General features: G+C 45.1%; 1 protein-coding gene across 7 annotated transcripts in view; it reads left to right on the forward strand.

Moving 5' to 3' along the window:
- Positions 1-20,314, forward strand: part of Ercc6l2 (ERCC excision repair 6 like 2) — a 166,249-nt gene that overhangs the window by 90,708 nt on the left and 55,227 nt on the right. For 3 of the 7 annotated variants that reach the window (XM_036189131.1, XM_036189130.1, XM_036189129.1), the window contains one exon: positions 274-2,003. The exons of 3 other annotated variants lie outside the window; for them this stretch is intronic. In XM_036189131.1, coding sequence (XP_036045024.1) covers positions 274-1,240 — 967 coding nt within the window. In that variant the 3' untranslated portion in view covers positions 1,241-2,003. Of the gene's footprint in view, positions 1-273; positions 2,004-2,792; positions 3,138-20,314 lie in introns of those variants that run through there. One more of the 7 variants, XM_036189132.1, reaches the window with a different exon arrangement.

Genomic DNA, 20,314 nt, shown 5'->3' on the forward strand with positions numbered 1-20,314 from the left:
ATTAAAGGACAAGGCGCATTGCTTTGCCTTTATGTTTCTTGTGACTACTAATGAGCACATTGGAAGTTCTTAACTCCACTGCAGTGTGTGAGTGCAGGCACATGTGCCACAGAGCATGTGTAAAGGTTGGAGGACAGCTTTCTGGAGTTGGCTCTCTCTTTCCACCCTTACATGGGTTCCAATTGAATGCACATCCTCACTTGTACTTGCTGAGCCATCTCAACAGTCCTGATTTCATTTAAAAATAAAATGTAAATATTATCCAATCTTTAGAAAGCAGTTTGAAGAAATGGCCTCTTACTACAAGTCATCTGTGCAGGAGTTTGCTAGAGAGGTAACCAGCACCACGTCTGAAGAACGACAGAGGATGCTCAGGGACTTCTACAGTCCTCAGCACCCAGAGGTAAAGGAGTTCTTTGTGAGTTCTGCTTCAGAGTTGATCAGATCTGTACACAAGGAAGAAGAGAGGATCAAGAATAAATCCAAAGAAAAAGAATCTCTTTCAAAAGAAAGGCCCTCAAATTATACTTTGTCATGCAATGAGTTCACCAACAAAATGTCTCAAGCTTACAACCCAAAACTATGTAAAAGAGAGTCAATCAGATTTCAAAATCATGGTTCCCATGGAGAAGAGACATTTTCTAGTGATGCAAAAATTAAGAAATCGTCTGTCAGCTTTACTCAAGAGATTGACAGTGAGCGTAATGACCACACACCTAAGAACATCATGACACTCTTCTGTCCAAACAGCAAGTCTGAAACCCCAGAGACAGAGCTAGAAGATTCCCCAGGACATCAGCAGGACCTCACAAGAACGTGCAGTTCAAGAAACAGACCACTTTTCAAGTTAGGAAACAAAAGGGTAGAAAACCCAGTGTCAGAAAACACTCCTGGGGTAGGCTTACTTGGTGACACCTCTATTCTTCATGACCTCTTTAAAAGCCATGGGGAAGGTCCCACACAGCTGCCAAAGAATGTTCTTTCAGGACCTGTGACAAAAGCAAAGCAGAGACCAAAAGATTTCTGGGACATCTTGAATGAGCAGCATGATGACAGTCTTAGCAGACTCACTGACTTGGCAGTGATAGAGACTCTGTGCACAAAAAAAGTGCCCTGCCCCACAGCCTCCGAAAGGAAAGATGCACTGGAAGCTTCCCTTTGGAAAGCAAATGAGAAGTTTTTGTGGAAGACATTTAACTCAGATGATGATGAAAGCATAGCCAATACAGAGAGAGAATAGAACCTGGATGTGCCGTTAAATTGGTGTACTGGTGAACTGCCAGCCCTGTTATGGTACTGTATGTAGGTAGCATCCTGAACAGTTGTTTGCAGACTTGCTTATTAAATTATTGCTTTAGGCTTATTTTAACATCCTAAAATTTTATAATGGGTTTTCTTTCCTTAGTATATGTTTTATTAATCATTAATGCCCAATTTATACAGTGCTGGGGATCAAGCCCAGGACTTCATATACACCAAAAAGCACTCTGGCCAACTCAGCTACATCTCCTGCCCCTGATTCCATCTTTGGAACAAATGTGATTGTATCATATTATAAACTCCTATTATTAAATGAAGCCCTGGGCATCTCCCCTCCTGTGTGATTCTGTAACCTCACATGAATGACTTGCCCTGTGTTTGCCCATTCCTCATATGAAAGATAACAGGATTGAGTGATATTAACATTGCCTTCCATTCTTAAACTCTTCCAGAATGGCCCACATCAGGCGGCAACCACTGCACTCTTCTCAATGGCATTGGGAAGTTCTTGTTTTCCTTCTTCCTTGGAATTATGTTCTAGGACTACTGAATTAGTTTAGACAAAAATTAATAATGAATATGTGGTATCATGTTAAAATGGTGATTTTATAACTGCTCAGAATAACGCATAAGTCTGTGAACTGTGATGCTAGAGTAATGGTTCGTCATCGGCCAGAGTGTCAACGCCTTAACTTTCCATATTACTGTGGTTTAGTGAACATAAATAAAGCTTTGCATTTTAACTTTGTATTTCTTAAGTGGAAGGAAATGAATAGACATTTGATTTTTAATTGAAACCTCTTTCATTGAATTTAATATATGTGGTTTACACACTCTGAAATGTGCTCATTGTTGGATTTATTTACTTACAGCATTTTCTCAGCTGTTGTGGTCTTGTGATAGGTGCTTGACTATATAGGTGACAGCTATAGGTGAAAGCATCATGTCTGTATGGCCCCTGGCATTGTGACTGGCACATTAAGGGTGTCAGACTGGTACCTGCCCACATCAGCTAAGCTTGGAGGACTGATGCAGGAACTGTCCATCCAGAAAATAGCAGGCTCTCCAGGTTCCCCCCACACTGGAGTATTTAAACTTTTCTTACTACTTTGTTCTGTTTCTGTAAGAACTTCCTGAACCTGTTACACTGTGGAACACAGTATTTGAGGTAACTTGAATTTGTGTTCCAGGCCCGTGGTCATACTTGGCTGGGGGACGGGTGGGGCGGGCAGTGAGTTAAGAGTTATGTTTGAGTGGGCAGAAACCAGCCCCCAGTGAAGGTTGCACCCCCACTGACATAAACAAGAAGAAACAGGCTCCCCAAGGCTTCTCCATTCCCTGATGGCCTCTAGTCCCCACTCCACTCAGGAAGCAGGAAAGGGGCCTTTTAGTAGGGGAGCAGGCTTTGGATCAAACTAAGAGCTGTTGACAGTTGAACTTCGTGGGTACTTGGGAACACACCCAGGTTGCCCGGTAAATCAGGATTCTCCAGGGATAGGGATGCCACTCAGAAAGTGACTGTTCTTCCCCAGCTGGGCATTGCTCCTGGACTTTTCCTTTAACGACTGCAGCAGATGGAATACAGCCAAGTGAGCTTGGCCTCACCCTTTGGGCAAACTGCAGACCCTGTGGACCCCAAATGAAGACATCAGTGTACTTCCGATGGCTGGCAACTCCACCCAAGGTGCCACAAAGCCTAAGCTGCAGCCTATGCAGACACGCGAGCCAGAAAAGAAACTGCACTAAAAGAAAAAAAGGTAATGGAATTACGCTCTGGAGGCAGCGATGGAAAACTCCGGAGCTCAAGCCAGTGGGGAGCGCCCCAACCGCAAGCCGGGCGGGCATCCCGCATCCCTCACATCGTGAAGCAATGAATGGTCCAGCTTTAGGGGTGTAAGGAGCTTCAGGATCCTGATCCCCAAAGCGGGGGGGGGGGGGGGGGGGGGCTGCATGTCTGCGATCCTGTGTCCTGTGGGATTCCCATAGTATCCTGGCAGGAGGGTGGGGATGGTCGCAGGTGGCCAGTAGAGGGTCCAAGCGAGGATATAGACAGGCATTAGGCGGGAACAGGTGGGGACCCCCACGGGGCACAGCTTGGTGCAGTGGGTTGGGTGAGTGAACCTCAGGCGGAGAGGTCCCGCCCCCTGGAGGCCCGAGGCGGTGGTTTCCGCTGTCTGAATCACTCTCAACTGATCCCGGGGCGTGGAGTCTTTCCCCGGGCGTGGAGTCTTGGGAAGCCGCAGGGAGGAGGCGCCCACCCTCCCTGCAAGCACCTAGACAGAGCTGCGGAGCAACGCAGGAAGTGGGAAGCTGGCAGGACGGATCTGGCGCAGTGTTAGCGAGCACACTGGGGATTCGGCCAGGCACGCCCGGCAAACACACTGCCCGCCCGCCTGGGAGGAAGTCAGACTTAGCACCTTGGCATACTCTACCTAGATTCCCAGGCCAGCTGCCCCGGGAAGCGACCCCCCACGTCCAGAAGCACTCCCCAGCCTGTGCATTCCTAGCCCTGGCTGGGCTTCCAGTCCTCGGCCACACACCCCCTAGGACAAGCCCTGCTGCTGCCCTCCCACCTTCATGCTTCCCTCAAAGCCAGCGCCTTCTGCCAAGCTTCCATTCCCAACCTGTTATCACGTCCTGGAGAGAATGTCTCTGAAATATCTCCTGAATCTCACTGCCAAGAACCTCGAGTTTCCGTCTCTCCACATCCCATCTGGATGCCTGCAGACTTCTCCCTGGGTTCCAAGGCTTCAGCCCTTCCCTCTCTAATCCATTTTCCACACTGCATCTCCAAAGCCTGTTGAAACACAGGACCTTGGCTGTAGTAAACCTCTCGTTTCCTCTGTTAGGGAGGGCTAAAGGGATTGAGCTGAGGAATAGGTACATCATTTACTGAGCATTTACTGTGTCGTTTGTTTAACATTTCAAGTGGTTTTCACGTTTAATCTGCCCAGCAGCTCTCCTGGGCAGGTGTTACCTGTTTTATTGAGAAAGAAACTGAGGCACCGAAGCCACACAGCCTTGAATCGGCAACAGCTGCTCCACTACCTGAAATTTTTAAAGCCACCACCATCCTGAGTGGAAGGACCTGCCACAGTGAGCTGTGCCCTGGAAGCAGATAGTCACTAAGTGGATCAGGCAGGTGATGTCAGGTTGGATTTGCTTTGTCACTGCACAGCGCCCCCTCCCTCCCCATGTTTACACAGCCTTTAATGGATTAGAAGTCTGAGTCACAGGGCTAGTACCACCCCCATATTTGGCCTCTGAGCCTTGGAGGCCATTACATTGTTCTTGATTGGCAATGTCCAGGAGATACAAGACAGACTAAGGCACTCTTCTTCTGTCCCAACTTCCAACACGAGCTCTTCAGAACCCTCGATAACCCCTTTGTGTTTTTATTTATTTTGAGAGGATCTTCATGTATCCCAGGTTGGCCTCAAGCTCACTATGTGAGTGAGAATGACCTTGAATTCTTGGTCCTCCTGTCACTAGAGATTACAGGACTATGTCTCCAAGTCCAGCTAATCAGTAGGGCTCTCTCTGGAATGGTCACATGATTATAAACCGGCTTTCCTGTCAACCTTGTTTTCAGTGCTCTCTGTGTTAAACCTCAGATAAATACCAAAAATACGGTGCTGTTTCAGAGTGGAGCACTGAGTCTCACCACCACCCCGGCACTGTTACCACTTTCCCCACATGGGGACTAGAAATACATTGGTGGCAGCTAGCTATAACTCAAAACTAACTTGATCTGGGCAATAGTGGGAGGACAACAGGCCTATGGTCTTGATAGGAGAAGAGAGAACTTAACTTTGAGAAGTGCAAGGTTGCAGGATGCCTGCTTATAACTCTATCCAGGAAGAGAGCCAGCAGGGCTGTGTGCCTGGGAAAGAGACAGTCACTACAAAGTCTGTGACCTAACATGTCTATGGGCTTTCCTGCCCATTGATACCTGTTGTCAGCATGTGCCTGTGGGAAATGGTTTGAACCTCAGGCCTACTTCGTAGCTTGGCCTTAGTCCCTTGTCTGATCTCGGGGTGCCTCATGCTCAGTGTGTTTGGAACAGATGTCTTCATCAAGTCAGCACTCCTTACTGAGTTAGGGGCAGCAGCATCTATCCTTGGCCAGATTACCAAATCGAGCACCATAATTTTTATTTGGGTGTGTCCATTTTTCTCACCAGCAACTCATCTCAGGAAGCTAGTCAGTCCTTTGACTTTCATGGCTTAAGTGCCCTTTAATCTGACCCCTGCCTATCCAGAGTCCCACCACTGGCCACTGCAGCTCTTTTGTTAGGCTTCCTAGAGAAATTTATTCTCTTGATTTTTTTCCTTTAAAATTTTTAATCTATTCTTTGATAATTTCACACATGAATACAATGTACTTGGGTGATAACACACCTCACCCCACTCTTTCTGGAGCTTCTTCTTTACCCTTTCAACTGGAATATATTATTTCTAAAGGAGTTAATTTGCTGCAAATATCACAATGAAAATTACTGGTGTAACTTGGCTTCAGGTGGAGTTTGATAGAATAGAGACCACCAGGCCTGAGGTCCACGGCACTCTTAAGAAGTGTTGCCCTCCAAAGGCTGGCTTCATTTCTCAGTGCTAAAACATTTCAAGTTTTTAATCCCAGCACTCGGGAGGCAGAGCCAGGTAGATCTCTGTGACTTCAAGGCCAGCCTGGGCTACCGAGTGAGTTCCAGGAAAGGCACAAAGCTACACAGAGAAACCCTGTCTCAAAAAACCACACACACACACACACAAAAAAAAAAAAAAAAAAAAAAAAAAAAAAATTCAAGTTCTCTTTTGTAGCTATGTGGTTTAGATAGGGGCTCGTGAAGCACAAACTGGCCTCTAATTCTTTGTAGCTGAGGATGGCCTTGAACTGATACCACAGCAAATTTATGCAGTGCTGGGCATTGAATCCGGGCTCCATGAGAGCTGTGCAAGTACTTCATCAACTGACCTATGTCCCCAGCCCTTAGTCACCCTACTGTTCAGTTGATTGCCAGAACTAACTTTGATATCAATAGGTATCGGGTCAGTGGACACCCATTAGGAGTTCCACATTCTTGTTCCTAGAGCGGAGATGGACACAGGAACACTACCAGGCAAAGTAAAAGACTAGGAAAAGGTACATTCCAAGGCCAGAGCAGGAGTTTTAGCAGCTTGGGGACCTACTGTGCACAGCTGGGGTTTTTATACCACACAAATCAGCCTTTCTGGTTCATTTGCACAGTACAGGCTTTTCTGTGCATGCTCTCTCTGTAGCATGTAGGTCCTCACACAGACTTCATTCAGCGCACGTCTCACTAGCATCTTAAATGTCCAGCTGGGTGTATGTGCTTCAGTTTTGGTGGCAGCAGCTGAGGGAGTGAAGGGCTTCCAGCCTTCATCTCTGACAACTTCCTTTTTTACTTTGTAGTCACTGTGTGGTAAGCCTCTGGACCATTTATGTTATGTGTATGAGTGTTTGACTACACATCTGTGTGCACCACCTGTGTGCCTAGTCCCTGTAGAGACCAGGGGAAGGCGTCAAATTCCCCTCAATCTGGATTACAGATGATTATTGTTAACTGCCATGTGGGTGCTGAGAATTGAACCCAGGTTGTCTTGCAAACTCAGCCAGTTTTCTTCACTGTTGAGCCATCTCTCCAGCCCTACTCCTTCCTAACTTTAACTTCATACCCACTGTCCCTGTGCTCCCCTTAAAACCACCATTCTCTCATCTTGAGATCAGCTTTTCAGATTGCACCTCAGAATGGGTGTACATGGTATCTGGACTTCTGTGACTGGCTTACCTCACTTAGCATAGCATCCTCTGGGTTAATCCACATTGTCACAGTGTGTTTGAGGTGAGTAAGAGAGATACACTGCTTACCCAGATTTGATGGTTACAAAACATCCCCTTCTCTATTCATTTGCACAGTTACAAGTTGGGCCTTTTAAACCAAATTCAGCCATGTCTTGGTCAGGAGAGGTGTAAGCTGCTGCTCGCCTGACCCTTGCTACTCATGCAGAAAATTGTGGTGATATTCTATTTGTGCTCTAACAAATAAAGCTTGCCTGGAGATCAAAGGAAAAAGCCAGCCACTATATTAAACACAGAGGTCAGGCAGTGGTAGCACAGGCCTTTAATCCTAGTATTGGGGTGGGGGGGGCAGAGATTCATCCAGGTCTCTGTGAGTTCAAGACCATACTGGGAACAGAGCCAGGCATGGTGGCACACGCCTTTAATCTCAGCACTATTTAACCAGATAGGTCTGGAGGTCTGTATAGACAGACAGGAAGTGATGGGGCTGGGTGGAGAGAGGAAGTAAAATGGCAAGGCACAGAAAGGTATATAAGGTGTGAGTATACAGAAAGTAGCTGAGGATTTCCTAGTGGTAAGAACTTGTGGTTGGCTTGTTTTATCCCTCTGATCTTTAAGATTTCACCCCAATATCTGGCTCGGGTTTTTTATTAATAAGACCTTTTAAGATTCACAGTAAAGAAAATGCCTGAAGACAAATTTTGCCAGTTGAGATTTTATTAGGATGATTTGATTCTTCAGTAAGTATATAAGTTATCTTTGTTGAGGTTTTGTTTGCATTGGTATTTCTATCAGTAAAATTCAGTAAGAATAACTTTTTAAAACTCTTACTACAGTTGTAAGTCAGAGGACAACTTTAAGAGTCCCTCTGAGAGGAGTCTAGTGGGAGGGGCCGGGTGGTGGTGGTGGTGGTGGTGGTGGTGGTGGTGGTGGTGGTGGTGCCTTTAATCCCAGCATTCAGGAGGCAGAGCCAGGTGGATCTCTGTGAGTTCAAAGCCAGCCTCGTCTACAGAGTGAGATCCAGGACAGGCACTAATCTACATAGAGAAACTTTAAAAAAAAAAGAATCTAGTGGGAGGGGCCTGGTGTGGCAGTAAAACACCTGTCTTCCAGCACTTGGGAGGCAGAAGCAGGCAAATAGATCTCTGTGAGTTTGAGAGCACCCTGATCTACATAGGGAGTTCCAGGCCAGCCACAACTACATAATGAAACCCTGTCTTTAAAAAAAAAAAAAAAAAAAAGAATCTAGTGGTGTGGTGGTTTGAAATAAAATGGCCTCCAAAAAGAGTAACACTATTAAGAGGTGTGGCTTTGCTGAAGTAGTTGTAGCCTTGTTGGATGAAGTGTGTCACTATGAGGACAGGCTTTGAAATCTCTTGCGCCAGCATTGCTCTGTGTGACATACAGACCAATTCCTATTGCCTGAAAGATGTAGGACTCTCAGCTACTTCTCCAGTACTGTGTCTGGCTATATGCTGCCGTATCCCACCATGATGATAATGGACTGAACCTCTGAACTGTAAGTGAGCCACCCTAATTAAATGTTTTCCTTATAAGAGTTGCCATGGTCATGATGTCTCTTCACAGCAGCAGAAACCCTAAGACAAGTCAACAGAGGGACCACATGAGAACATAGCACTGCAAAGGGATTTAGTTACAGTGTAGTTACAGCCACCATGGCCAAGGAGCAGCCATTCAAAGCAACTGAAGTGACCACAAGGTGTCCCTGGCCCTGGAGCTTGGCACAGAGAACAGCTCTCCAGACAGTTTGTGCTGGCTGGTTGTAGCAGGAGCTTCTGGAGTTCAGGAGACAAACTAGAATATCAGAAGCCGCCTGAAGTGTGAGGTTGCTCCAGGGGAAGTGGCAACAACTGTGGGGAGCAAGTTCCTTCCTGCCACCTGCTCAGCCAACAGCTCAGGCCCAGTTGGCAGAACCCCTGCCCAGGAGCAAGTCTGGGTCGGGTGCCAACTGCACAGTGCAGAGCAGGAGGTGAAGCCTTGTTAACTGGCATAGGAGACTGCAGCAGGAGAAAGGGTTGTGGGAAGGCCAGCCTGGTAGGTGCTGTTCTGGATATTCTCTGCACAGAAGGATACCTACCACCACCCGCAAGTGGGGAGCTACTGCTCAGCCTCAGCTAACTACTTGACACCCTACAACTAGCTTTCATTTGCTAGTGGCACATAGAGCATATATATATATATACCATATAGTATACCATACACCATGTGTACACATACTATATTCCTTTCACCATACCTGCCATACAAACCACACATTAGATGTGTATACCTCACACGAAGTACATATACAGCTGGTACACACATCTGTAGATGTAACCGTCTTATTAAAATAGAAACACAGAGCCAAATACAGAGTTGAGAGCCCAAGAAGTCAGAGCAGTAGCGAAGAGCTAAAAACCCTTTCTTACCCTTCACTGCCGCTGCTGTCCTTCCACTCAGCAAGAGGCCTACTTTCTGTGTGTCTGTCCTTTTTATTGACTTTCTGTTCTGCCTTATCATTGGTTGGAAACCCAACCATATGACTTCCTCATCACTGCCTGTCTATACAGACCTCCAGGTCTTCTGTGGTATTAAGATTAAAGGTGTGTGTCTCCATGCTGGCTGTATCCTTGAACACACACAGAGATCCACCTAGCTCTGCCTCCCAAGTGCAGGGATTAAAGGCGTGTACCACCACCGCCCAGTTTCTGCTATGGCTTGCTATTAGCTCTGACCCCCAGGCAACTTTATTTATTAACAAACAAATAAAATCACATTTCAGTACAAATAAAATATCACCATACACATCTTACCATCATACACCAGGTACATACATCATATATCAGGTACACACATCATACACCAGGTACAAACACTAGGTGAGCACATCACACACCAGATACACAAAACACACACCAAGTATACATATTACACACCAGGTATACACACTACACACTAGGGACACACACCATACACTACATATACTATACACTAGGTACATATATACCATATGCCTTTAACCACACCAAATACACAAATGCCACACACACCCTACACCAATGTAGGGAGCCTAGGAAGTCTTGAGTGAAGTGTAAAGAGCAGATGAAGCCATGAGTAAATGTATATTGTTGACATTATACAGTATGTCAAGGACCCAGTAGGAATGGCAAAGCCTTCCCCATACAGGTCAGGCTTGGAATAGGCAAAGCCGCCTTCTGGTCTGAGTGTGGATGTTGACAGAGTGTGAAAACAACAACTGAAGCTTTCCCTTTGAAATGACCAAGGGTGGCTAGCTTCTGCCGGTCCCATACATAATAAACACGCTGGGGTTTGGGTTATTATGGTGTTTGGTGCAGCACCATCAGCGTGCACAAAGCCCACCTGGTCCCAGCTTTTCTGTACCTGTGTCTCTTCTTTTCCCATTCCCTTGCCACCTATGATGGCTATTGGGTGTCAACTTAACTGCTTCTGGAATTAACTAAAATTCAGATGATTGGGCACACTTGTGAGAGGTTTCTTTCTTAATTAAATCATTTGAAGTGGGAAGACCCACTTTTAATCCAGATCTTTGAAGTGAGAAGATACACCTTTAATCTGGACCACAGCTTCTGCTAGCAAACAGAAAATTGCTAAACAGAAACAGAAAATTCCTAAAATAGATAAATTAAAGGGCATGCCTCATATTCTGTATAAACCAGGAAGAATGTGTCCTTGAATACAACAACATGAACAGTGCTGTTGCCTGCTGAGGTTCAGATAGCAGTTGCCAGCTTGTTTGGGTTTTTTGGTGGTTTATTTGCTTGCTTGCTTGTTTATGTTGAGGATATATAACGTGTTTGCAGTAGTAATTTTACTGAGCTATTACAGAGCAGGCTAGAGACACTTTTATGGATTTGGGGGATGAAGTATGCTATAATTCTTTGGTTAGGACAGTGGGCACTCTAGCCAATGCTTTAAAAATAAAGAGAACACAAACATACAAGACAAAGGTAAATGAAACTTCTCTCTGTCTTGGCAACATCTTGATGGCATCAAATGGAAAAGTAGTCCACTTGGCTTTGATGCAGCTTTGTTCTGCTCCCAGATCTCAGCTGTCTGACACTAAGATAAGAAAAACCAACCTCTGCCCTTAGAAGTAGGAGAAATGTCTGAGGCCATCAGCCACTTGTTCCATGTATGTGTTCCCCTGAGCAGAGAGGTCATCAGAAGCAATTATCCCCACTGCAGAGCCCCTCTGAAAAACTACCCAAAGGAAGAGTCTGATTTCAGGATCAACAGAAATGGACCCCACCCCTGTCTACCCCCGTCCACCCCCATCCACCCCCCACTCTGGCCCCCCAGTTGTCTTAGCTCACTTCCAGTACTTTGTCTCTACTTTGGAAACACTTGCACCACCACTCTGCATCTCTGCCCCTCAGAGAAATTCACCATCAATCATGTTTGTTTGTTTTACAAATTTTACAATGCTGTAAGTTGGAGGCCTTGTAGGGACTGCCCTCTTCAGTGTTAGCCAGTTCCTACAGAGAGCCAACAAGTTGCCCAAGAACATTTCATGCAGACTATCCAGTCTAGAGCTCTCACTTCATCACTGTTTGGTGCTCACACTTGCCCTGCCCTAACCACCAGGTTCTAAACAACTAGCAACTGCAGTCAGCCAGAGCTCTCCACGTCATCCAACTACTCAGTTGGAAGCCTACTGAAATGTGGTATCCATTCCTTCCCATGAAGTCACAGTTACGTTTTTTTTAAATGTGATTTGTGCATGTATTGTGTGTATACATGTGTGGTATGTGTGAATGGTGTGTGTTTGTATGTGCATGTGTGCACACTTGAACAGAGGCCAAAAGAGGTTATCCAGTGTCCTTGCTCTATCATTCCTGCCTTATTCCCTTGAGACAGAGTCTATCACTGAACCTAGAACTAGGCTAGCAGCCAGCAAGCCCCAGTGATCCTCCTGATTCTCTGTCTCTGCCCTCCAAGGCACTGGAGTTACAAGCAAAGACTACACCTGGCTTTTTACATGGGTGCTACAGATTCGAACTCAGGTCCTCATGCTTGCATAGGAAATGTTCTTACTGCTAAGCTATCTCGCCAGCCCCAATGCAATAAAAGTTTTTACTCATACTTTCTGCTCCCCTTGTTCCTCCTAGCTGGCTTTTGTCCTTTTCCATATGACCTGCATGGCCTGTGGCCTTGTTTCTAGGGATCTGTGAATATAGACTTCTTCATTTGCACAGTGAGTGTGAGCACATGTGTGTGTGTGGGGTGGGGGGGTGCTAGGGTTTGAACCCAGGGCCTTACACATGCTGAGCAGTGTTCTACCACTGAGCTGTATCCCTAGTCCTTGTTTTTCTGAGTCAGGGACTCACTCTGTTAATTCAGGCTGGTCTAAAGCCACTGTTTAGTTCAGGCTGTCCTCAAATTCTTGATCCATCTGCCTCCATCCCTCAAATGCTGACATCATAGGCATGTACCACTATGCCTGGTGAATTCTGTCTTCTTTTTATTACATTCATTATTTATTTTGTGTGTTTTGAGGGGATACACATGTGCCACAGCACATGTAGCAATCAGAAAACAACCTTAGGTGTCAATTCTCAGGTGCCTGCCACCTTTATTGTTTAAGGCAGGATCTCTCAAACTTTGCCAGCTATACTAGATTAGTTACCAGGGATCTGTCTGTCTCTGCCTTCCACTTGCCATTGGGATTACAAATGTGTATTTACTAGCTAAGCCATCTCCTTGGCCCTGTTATCTATCTATCTATGATTCTATCTATCTTGATACATGATATCTTACACTCACTATGTAGCTGAGGATGGCCTTGAAGTTCTGATCTCCTGCCTCCACCTCCTGCATGCTGGGATTACAGGCACACACCACCATGCATGCTTCATGTGGTGTTAGAGATGGAGCCCACAGCTTCATAGTAAGTATGCCCCAGACATAGTTTTAAATAACTGAGATAGAACAACAATCATTCAAACAAGGCCCCTGAGCTCATGGAGCCCACAGTCTCAAGACCATTTACAAGCAAAGAGACAGATATAGATATAGCATATCCAGATGGAATTACATGCTCTGAATGCACTAGGCCAAGGCTGGTAGATTGCTGTTCACACACCAAGGCACCCAGAGGTCTGTGCTGAGTGCCTGGCAGCTTTGAGAAGAAGCAAAATGTTTCATCTGTTGTTGATGCTCAGCCAGGATAAATGCTGTCTCTTTCCCAATAAGCAAATGAGGGCTTGAATCCAGCAGAAAGTAATTTCCCAGCATCAACATCAGCCTACCCCAATCAAGTGGCTTTCCAAATGCTGTAAAGCTGAAGCACCCAAGCTAAAGGATCCAAGAGATGGGCAGGCCTCCTGCCAGACCCCAAGACCTGGATCCAGCTTGCTTCTGTGTTCACAATGTGTAAATAAAAGTCACTGTGAAGACCTCTGGACCCTTTTATTTCTACCATCTCTGGAGACCTACTGCTCACCTCTATTTCACAGTGGCCCCAGCCAGGCCTAACATAGGTGCCCTTCTGTGGGGCTCTTACCAGGAAAGGAAAGCTGACCACTTTGAGTCCATGTTATCAGCATACAATCTGTCTGTCTCCCCCTTCCCCTTTTCTCCTCTCATTCCAGGCAGGCCTGGAACTCACTGTGACCCTGATCCTCTTGCCTTCACTTCCTGAGTGCTGGGATCACAGGCCTGCACCACCATGCCAGGTTTATGTGGTGCTGGGGATAAAACCAGAATTTTGTTCATATTAGGCAAGCATACTGCTAACTGAGCCACATCCCTTGTGTGGCTCTCTTTTCTCTCTCTCTCTCTCTCTCTCTCTCTCTCTCTCTCTCTCTCTCTCTCTCTCTCTCTCTCTCGCTCTCTCTCTCTCTCTCTCGCTCTCTCTCGCTCTCTCTCGCTCTCTCACTCTCGCTCTCTCTCATTCTCTCATTCTCTCATAAAATTAGATCCTATTTTGGGTAACTATCAGAATACAATATGAAGAGAAAAGTTAAAATCACAGGCTCCTACCTAGTGACTGGGCACTTCACACACACACACACACACACACACACACACACACACACACACACACAGTGAGAGAGAGAGAGAGACAGACAGAGACAGAGAGAGCCTAGTGACCAGCACTCCACATAGCTAGGTCTCTTCACCAAGGAAAGGCCATGGACCCCAAGTCTGTAGATCACTTGGGGGCAATGAGAATTGAGGGCGTACAGGGCTGGGGGACTGAGTGACTATAATAAAAGCTGCTGCTTGTGTCTGGTCCTGGCTGCTGGCTGCTGGCTGGAGCCTGCTCTCTCCTTATAGCATCTGTGCCAGTGACAGCCCCTCTTCAGACCATCTCCTGTGAACTCTAGAAAGACCTGGCTACATCATGGCTTGTTTATCTTTGCCTGGAATTCTAAGAGTTTATATCCCACCATTGATCTCCCCGGTAGGTTTGTTTATGTATTTATACAAACACAGCCCATCTGCTTTGATAGTTGTCCTCTGGGAGTCTTTGTCTGTCACTAATGTCATACTCCAGAGCTAGCTAAACACAGAAGGACTGATCCTTGCAGCAACTTAAAACCAGCAGGCATCTCCCCAGGAGCCTTCGGATGGCAGAGCCACAGGGAGCCTCTGTGTGGCCAGAGCATAATTCTGCTCCTCTCTAACATGCTATTGTCTTCCCCTAACTCTGGGTCCCTCCAACTCTGCCATTCACTTAATAGCTTGGGAACAGCTCCATTCCTCTATGTAGGTCAGAGCTTCAGTTCTCAAGGCTCCCAGCTGACTTAAGGATATCAACAGTGAATCTTTCTACTTGTCAAGCATCTTCAATGTGTGTGTGTGTGTGTGTGTGTGTGTGTGTGTGTGTGTGTGTGTGTGTAACGTTTGTGTGTGTTCACATGTACAGGCAGGTGCACACGTGCATGTATACATATGGGAGCCCAGGAGCTCCAGGATGTTTTAAATTAACACAGTCTGTTCCAGGTTAGATAGAGAGGAACTGATGTATTTCAGGTTTAAAAAAAAAAAAAATCTTTTAACAAAGAATTACCACAGGGATTCAGTTCTGAATCTCAACTGAAAGAACATCCTGGGAAGCAAAGGAGATTTAGTTTCTAGAAGGGGTGAGTGTTCTGAGGAAATACATGGCATTGCTACAGGCTTGTATGTGGTTTGGGTAGCTGTAGTCTTGTCACTACATGCCAGAAGGCATTGTCACATGGAGGGAGTGGACACAACTCAGCATTGCCACCCTCCACAGCCTAAGCTTTTAGGGACCTCAACTCAAGACAAACCAGGATTTGCAGCTTTCATGCTGAAAAGAACTTCAAGCCGAGTTGGAGGTTTTGTTAAAGATACTTTAATAGTTGCTAGAGGGAGAATCATTCTTTTCTCAGGTTGTAGCAACTAGTAGGTTTCCCATGGTCCAGTGGATGCCCACCCCCACCTCATTCGCATTTGGGAAGGATTACAGTGGGAGATATGAAGAAATTGGAGGGGTAAATGGAGGGTAGGTGTGATCATATGGAAAGGGAAGTGGGGGGAGGATAGGTGTGATCACATTTCATTGTATACATGTATGAAATCCTCCAAAGTAAATGGATTTTTTTCTTTTGCAATAGAAAGATTAATGTAAAGACTCAGTGGTTAAATCTAGCTCTTTCTACCTAGTACACCCTACTTCACCCTACACCACAAGTGGCTTGCTGTGAGTTTCTGACTATGCACTAATCAGGAGCCTCTTGATACTGGGTCCCCCCCACTTGTTTTTAATTAAAATATAATTATACTATTTCCCCATGTCGTGTGACAGACTTTTCCTGTAGAAATGCAACACACACCTCCACTAACCCAGCAATTGAGCCCCAACAGACCAAAGTAGCCATTGCACCAGTGTCCAGAGTGGTGAACCAGTGGTTTTTCTGGGGTCACTTACAGGAATAGACATGACTCAAAGACAGCTGCATCACTGAAGCCCACCCCAACATGACCAGCAGCTCATAAACCTGGAGACTGGTAGCACACTGCACAGCCTACAGGTTGGTAAGTGCCCCTTCGCAGTGGCCCTGGATGTATGGCTGATTACTGCTTCTTCCAGGTGAGTGGGTTTGTCTGAGAGTGCTTTAGTCTTTAGTGCTTGTATACTCTCTTGGGGAAGCAGGGACCCAGAGAATCTGGTCAGTTTCAGGGCCTTTTTTTTTTTTTTTTTTTTTGGTTTTTCAAGACAGAGTTTCTCTGTGTAGCTTTGCGCCTTTCCTGGATCTCGCTCTGTACACCAGGCTGGCCTCTAACTCACAAAGATCCACCTGGCTCTGCCTCCTGAGTGCTGGGATTAAAGGCGTGTGACCACCCGGTAGGGTCAGGGACTTCTTAAGCTACTTTGAGTTTTTGACTTCCTGTCTTAATGGAACATCCATGAAGGATGGTGTGTCTCACCCCTGACCCACACCCCTGCTTCCACCCCCAATTCTGCTGTTTCATCACCATGTAACTATCTTGACCTAAAATCTATTTCACTTTCCCTTTGTAGTCTGTGTCTTAAGATATCTCCTTCCAAGAGGGAAGGCTTTAATCTCAGAGGGAACTGCTGCACAACAAGCACCCCCCTCCCTCCCTCTGCCCCTCCCATGCGGTCCCTTTGCTTCTCTCAAATTCATAGCCTCTTTTTCTTTCATTGTTTTATATCCCTAAATACATAAATACAGTCTGCTGAAGGAAGAGGGATTTACTCTGGCTTGTGGTATATGAAGAACTACAGCCTGTCAGAGCTGACCACATTGAATCATGGAGAGAAGCAGAACAGTGAACCCTAGTGCTCATCTTATGTCCCATTTTACCCTTTTATCCAATCTGGGACGTCAGCCTGTGGAGTGGTGCCACCTGCATTCCCTTCTCAGCGGACCTCTCTGGAAATACCCTTACAGACATTTCACAGTAGTGAAGTTGACAAGGAAGATTAGCCATCACACCTTTTTTTTCCTTTTATTGAAAATAGATTCTTTTCTCATATAATATATTGTGATTACAGTTTATCTCTCTTTATTCCTCCCATTTTCTCTCTACCTCCCCTCCCATTAAAATTCAACCCCTTTCTGTCTTTCATTAGAAAACAAACAAGAGCCAGGCAGTGGTGGCACACATCTTTAAACCCAGCACTCAGGAGGCAGAGCCAGGCGGATCTCTGTGAGTTCAAGGCCAGCCTGGGCTACAGAGCGAGATCCAGGACAGCCTCCAAAGCTACACAGAGAATTAAAACATTAAACTGGAAGTCATCAAATATATGCAAAAGACCTGAAGAGTAAAAAGAGAGAGGATAGATAGATAGATGAGAGAGAGAGAGAGAGAGAGAGAGAGAGAGAGAGAGAGAGAGAGAGGTAGAAAATAAAAATAATATAAAATTTTAAAAAGAGAAAGGAAGGAAGGAAGGAAGCCCTGCCATGTAATTATGAGACAAGAAACCTCCAAAGATGCTGCTGAGTTAATTTTGTGTTAGCCATTTACTGGTTGGCATGCCACCTACCATTAAGAATAATTTGTTTCCCCAGTGAGATTCCCTTGAAGAAAACTAAATTTTCATTTCAAGTTGTTATTATTGGAAATAGCTTCTGGTTAGGGATGGGGGCTTGTATCTGCTTCTCCTTTCAACACTAGAACCCCATCTGGTGTAGAGGGGTGGAGACCTGTTCAGGCCCTATGAATGGGTCATATGTGCATCAATCCTTTTGATTTAGAGGGTCTTGTTTCCTTGGTGTCCTCCATGCTCTCTGACTCTTACACTCTTTTGGCCTCCTCTTCCTAAGGGTTCCCTGATCCCTGAGGGGAAGGATTTAATGGAGACATTCCATTTAGGACTGAATGTTCCAAAGTCTCTCACTCTACATAATGTCTGTCTGTGGGTCTTGGTATTTGTTCTCATCTGCTGCACAAGGAAGCTTCTCTATTGATGGCTCAGCAAGGCACTGATCCATGAGTATAGCAGAATGTCATTAGGAGTCATTTCTACTTTTTTGTTTTGTTTTGTTTTAGAACAGTAGTATTTGGTTTTACCATACGTCCTTGGACTATCTAGTCTCAGGTTCTTGGTCACCCAAGCAGTGTCAGGTATGGGTTCCATCTTGAGGAGTAGGTCTTAAGTCAAATTAGATATTAGTCGGTTATTTATGCAAGCTTTGTGCCATCATTGCATTAGCATATCTTGCAGGCAGGGCACCATTGTAGATCTCTGTTTTTCCTTTAGTAGTATTCATAGTACCTTCCTATAACAAAGCACATAGGGGTGAAAGCTCTATACAGCCACCAGTTCAGCTTCTCCATATTCAATGGGTTGTGTAGGTATTGTCTTCATCAATGAGCCCTTGCTCTCATTTTGTAGAGAGCAACCTATATTCTTGGGAACAGCTCAAGTTGTTTGGGGATCCCCATGGAACCCCTTTGGCCAACAACTCAATTAGATATAACCCAAACCCAGTACTGGAAGCTTAATTTGGTGACAAGAGATGGCCAGTTGGGGTTCTATGTCTCTTATTATTTGGTGATCACCTTCATATATATATATATTATTAGGAAGCTCCTACTATATTACGTTTCTATGCTACCCCTCAAATGACCCTTCCTTTTAACTGTCTCTCCCCATATTTATTCTCTTGTCTCCATCTTCCCTCCTCCTCCCACTTAATCCTCCCATTACAATCTGCCCATACATCATTAACTATTATGTTTCCTTTTCCTAATGAGATCTGTCTGCCCCCCCACCCCGTCCCTTACTCTATACCTAACTTCAGTGGTTACATGGATTGTAGCCTGCTTATCAACTTAACAGTTAGTATCCACATATGAGAGAACACATGCTATATGTGTCTTTCTGGGCCTGGATTACCTCACTCAAGATGATTTTTTTTCTAGCTCCATCCACCTAACTGTGAATTTCATTATTTCATTTTTCTAATGACTGAGTAATACTCTATTGTATAAATGTACTGAATGCATTTTCTTTATCCATTCTTCTATTGAGGGACATCTAGGTGTGTTTTTTTTTTCCCAATTTCTGGCTGTTATGAATAGAGCAGTAGTGAACATGGTTGTTCACGTGCCATCACACCTTCTTAATGAATGATCTCAAAACAGAAAAAAATATATAAAAGCTATGCAAGAAATACCACCTGGGGCTGGAAAGATGGTTCTGTGGTTAAGAACACCTGCTACTCTTTTGGAGTACCAGAGCAGAGTTTGCTGCACACATACCATGACTCCCTATAATTCCAACTCTAGGGGCCCCAACACCCTCTTTTGGTCACCTCAGGCACCCATACACAAATAATAAAAATATAATGATAATAAATCTTTTAAAAAGATAGAAACACATACCAATTTATTGCTGGACAAATAGGGCACCAATAGACCAAAGAAAGGATTCCACCTCAGCACAGCTCAGTGAGCCAATGAACTTATTAGTCTTACAGAAGCATGGTTGAGATGTCACTTACAAAATATGTGTGGCTTCCTCCAGGACCTGCCCTAACTTCATCCATGCACAGGAAACTGCCTACACCATCTATTCCATATCCAACCTTCCCTGTCCTCCTCCAGGGTCTAGCCTAATAAGTGTAGTCCTCAGCCCTCATCAAGGAAACTTATCTTTGTAACAGATGGAGACCATTACAGAAAACCACAGTCAATCAAAATGTAGAGTTGTAGAGCCCAGTCCCAATGGATATATTTACAAAACACTCCTGTATCTAAGGCTCAGGGAAAATTTCAGGAAAAAGGACAGAAGGATTGTAAAGGGCCAGAGGATCTTGAAATTTTCTGTGAAATTGTGTCTCCTAGTAACATCAGAAGGTATACCCATAAAGTCTTACCAACAGGATATGCCAAACATGAGCTGAACTAGGGGGACACCAACTAACATGCCAAACTGCATGGGGAAAACACACAACCCTACACAAAGAGCTATAGGCAACTGGTAAAGCTGGGAGTGGGAGAGGTGGTTCTCCCCAGGGACGAGCACACCAATTGATTGTCCAGTGCCAAAAGGTCAGCCCTAAAAACATCCATACAAGTAACAGTATATGGACTATATTTAGGAATATATATATATATATACATATATATATATAATTTTAAGAGGCCATGAATTTGAAAGAGTGGAGAGGGGTATATGGGAGGACTTGGAGGAAGGGAAGGGAAAGGAGAAATGCTTCAAATTAAAATACAATCTCAACAATAAAGCAAA

Source organism: Onychomys torridus, chromosome 5 (assembly GCF_903995425.1).
Source record: "Onychomys torridus chromosome 5, mOncTor1.1, whole genome shotgun sequence".
NCBI lineage: Eukaryota > Metazoa > Chordata > Mammalia > Rodentia > Cricetidae > Onychomys > Onychomys torridus.